At 31.8% G+C, this 3,113-nt stretch overlaps 1 protein-coding gene across 2 annotated transcripts in view; it reads left to right on the top strand.

Moving 5' to 3' along the window:
- LOC106463406 (protein bicaudal D-like) overlaps positions 1-2,824 on the top strand; it is a 38,313-nt gene extending 35,489 nt beyond the window's left edge. For both annotated transcript variants that reach the window (XM_013923428.2, XM_022390888.1), the window contains exon 12: positions 1,935-2,824. In XM_013923428.2, the coding sequence (XP_013778882.1) occupies positions 1,935-2,761 (827 nt within the window). In that variant the 3' untranslated portion in view covers positions 2,762-2,824. The remainder of the gene's footprint in view (positions 1-1,934) is intronic.
- The last annotated feature ends 289 nt before the right edge of the window (positions 2,825-3,113 follow it).

The following is a 3,113-nucleotide window of genomic DNA, read 5'->3' as shown; positions in this document are numbered from 1 at the left end:
CTCAATAATACAGGGAAGCTATGACATTTTCACAGTTGGGGTCTCAATACACTGAAGAGCTTAAGTTTCGATTTCCAACATAAATCTTGCCTATAATGGGAGGCATGTGACCAGGACTAATCTTTTAAGAGCTGTAAAGTAATTTTCTTTGTAATTTATTGTGTCTGTATCATTTGGTAATCTCTTCTAACAGGATGTATCAAGTAACTAGGGTCAGGCAGTGTTATTCAAACCACCTATACTGTAAACTCTTACATGCAATCGCTAGTAGTGGCAATTAGTTTTGTCTGTATAGTGAAATGACATACAAGGACATATGTTGAAATAAACTTGTTTAAAAGTTCAAAGAAATGATATTCAAGTACAGAAAAGCTTTCTTACTATCATATCTACAGTAATGTTGAAATGCATCAGCGCTGGACTGAAAGGGAGTGACCACCAACAGGCATGATAATTTACAGCAAATGTATAAAGTTCACGCTGCTAACCTCACGATTTATTTGGCACAGTAAACAAAAGTATGGCTGTGATAAAACATAAACTTTGAAGTAGAAATACATTTATAAAACAAAATTAAAATGTTTTTCATGTACATATATAAACATGAAATCCTAGTTAAAAATAAAAATATTCATTTATTGTTTAGGTTTATTTACAAATATTATTTTTGGGTTTTGTATCTTACTTGAAACCATAAGGAGAGTATGTGATTATTAAAAAAAATTAAAAATGGATAAATTTTTGGGGATTTCAAAGTAATGTACTAAAACATAAAAAGTAATAAGTTCAGATCTGGAACAAATATAAATATTGTAATCATTTCTTATAAGTACCATTTCCTAATGTAATCTTCCAAGATATTAAAGATCATAATGCAAAAAATCTAAATTTATCAAAAGTAACAGGCTTTATGTTTCTTAAACTACACGCATTTATGAAAGTTCTTATGAAGTTTCAAACAGTTTAATCCACTAGTTTTATTGTTAGAATGAAATATAGCAGAATTGCATTGGCTACTCAAAGTTAGTAGCCGGTGGTCATCGGGTTAAGGGAATTATTTGAATGAACGTATAACTTAGTTAGAAAACCAGTTAAATTATAATAGTTACAAAATGTATAAACATTAGAAGTGTATTAGGTTAAATAAGAAAATGTATATAAAAAAAGATTAACTAAAACATTTTCTGAAGTATGTATGCGATAAGCTCTTGTTAACATATTTAAGTACTGTAATTTGATCTATGTGTTTGTTGGATGATTCCTGGGTTTAATAGTTAGACACAGTTCAAAGAACAGTAAAAAAATAAAATTAAGTAAAAACAAACATATTTAAACTGCTAAAGTTTAGAAATGCAGATTTGAAAATCAAATACCTAATGCACTTGCAAAATTGCTATAAAATATATAGTTTCTTGGTTTTAAAAGAATTGTCTTAACCAGTTAATTATTCTACTGTTTATGTTTAATAGTTTAATTGTTTGTTTTTTTATAAGTCTTGATAACAAATGTTGTCAAGCCTCCAGTATTTCTTAAGAAAATAAACAAGATAAAAAATAAATAAACATGATAGGAAAGTGAGAAAAATGTAATTTAAGGAATATCGCATACATTGTCTTAAGCCTCAAATTGCCACTTGTTTATTTTATACTGTTGACTACTGTTAGAATTAACATATCACTTCATGTAGAGTAATTGTATTTATTTTATCTGGTTACAACACTGAGTCTAAAAAACTGACTAAAAATTGGATGAATGATTTCATTCAGTTTTTAGAGTCAGTTATATCTAGTGAGTGTTGTTAAAAGTAACATAACAAATATATAGCTGGTAAAAAAACTTTTAAAATTAGAATAACATATTTAAGAAGATAGATTTGGAAGCAAATGAATTAATAGGATATAAAATATTTAATAAGTTTATTGATGAAATTTCAGAAATCCAGGATTCACCTGGACAGTATAATGTTGAAAAGTACAGCAAATTGGATCTTCTAAGAGAAAAGCTAAAGACTGATGTGTCCTCAAAGCTTTTTCAAGATGGGCATGGAAAAGTAGACATCGGCAAGGCTGACCCAACTGTTTGTGGTCGATTGCTAGAAACCATCCATGATCAAGTTCGCCATCTCAAACAATCAGTCCAAACAACCATTGAGATGGGCCGTCAGAAGGTTCATCATTCAGCAAACACTGAAGATGCCACGGCTGTTGAGATGGAAGAACTTCAGGAACAGGTCATTAAACTAAAGTCTTTGCTCTCAACAAAGAGAGAACAAATTGCAACTCTTCGAACTGTACTTAAGGCCAACAAGCAGACTGCAGAAGTTGCCTTAGCTAACTTAAAAAGCAAGTATGAGAAAGAAAAATCAATAGTGAGTGAAACTATGATTAAGTTAAGAAATGAGCTCAAAGCCTTAAAGGAAGATGCTGCAACCTTTGCATCTCTCCGAGCCATGTTTGCTGCTCGCTGTGAAGAGTATGTCACTCAAGTTGAGGAACTTCAAAGACAGTTAGGTGCTGCAGAGGAGGAGAAAAAGACCCTCAATTCCCTTCTACGGATGGCTATTCAGCAAAAGCTAGCCCTAACTCAGCGTTTGGAAGATGTAGAAATGGATAGGGAGCGAAGCCACATGAGACGGCAGGATGGACGTGGCCGGGGCTCTTATCAGAGGGTAAGTTCAGGAGTTTCACCAGCAGGTAGTGTGTATTCCTCACATCCAGGCTATGGTCGTGGTCGTCAGCACCAGCACAGAAACTTAAGCTAATGTGAATGTTGCACATTATAGGTTGTTATAATAGATATGAGTTGTTTTGCATTAACAGTAAAATATGTAGCTGATATTTACAGCAGAAATTGTTAAACTATGCATTTCTGGCCATAATACACATATTTATACTACTTAGGTTGTTATATCTATCTATCTATAATAGATAAAATATGACTTAGATTGTTAGTATTTCCTATAATATACTTGGGTAGTTTGACCTGTAGTATTTTGAAACCATTACAGCTTCTGTTCTATCCATGTATCTGTATTTGAATAGGGTGTAGAAATGAAATGGATTGCTTTCAGATTTAAGATAAGAACTTCAAAGGATTTAGTTAATATTTCTTTG

This window comes from Limulus polyphemus, unplaced genomic scaffold (genome assembly GCF_000517525.1).
Source record: "Limulus polyphemus unplaced genomic scaffold, Limulus_polyphemus-2.1.2 Scaffold1398, whole genome shotgun sequence".
Lineage (NCBI taxonomy): Eukaryota > Metazoa > Arthropoda > Merostomata > Xiphosura > Limulidae > Limulus > Limulus polyphemus.
Note: the sequence above shows the minus strand (reverse complement) of the source record. Positions and strands in the feature narration are given on the sequence as shown.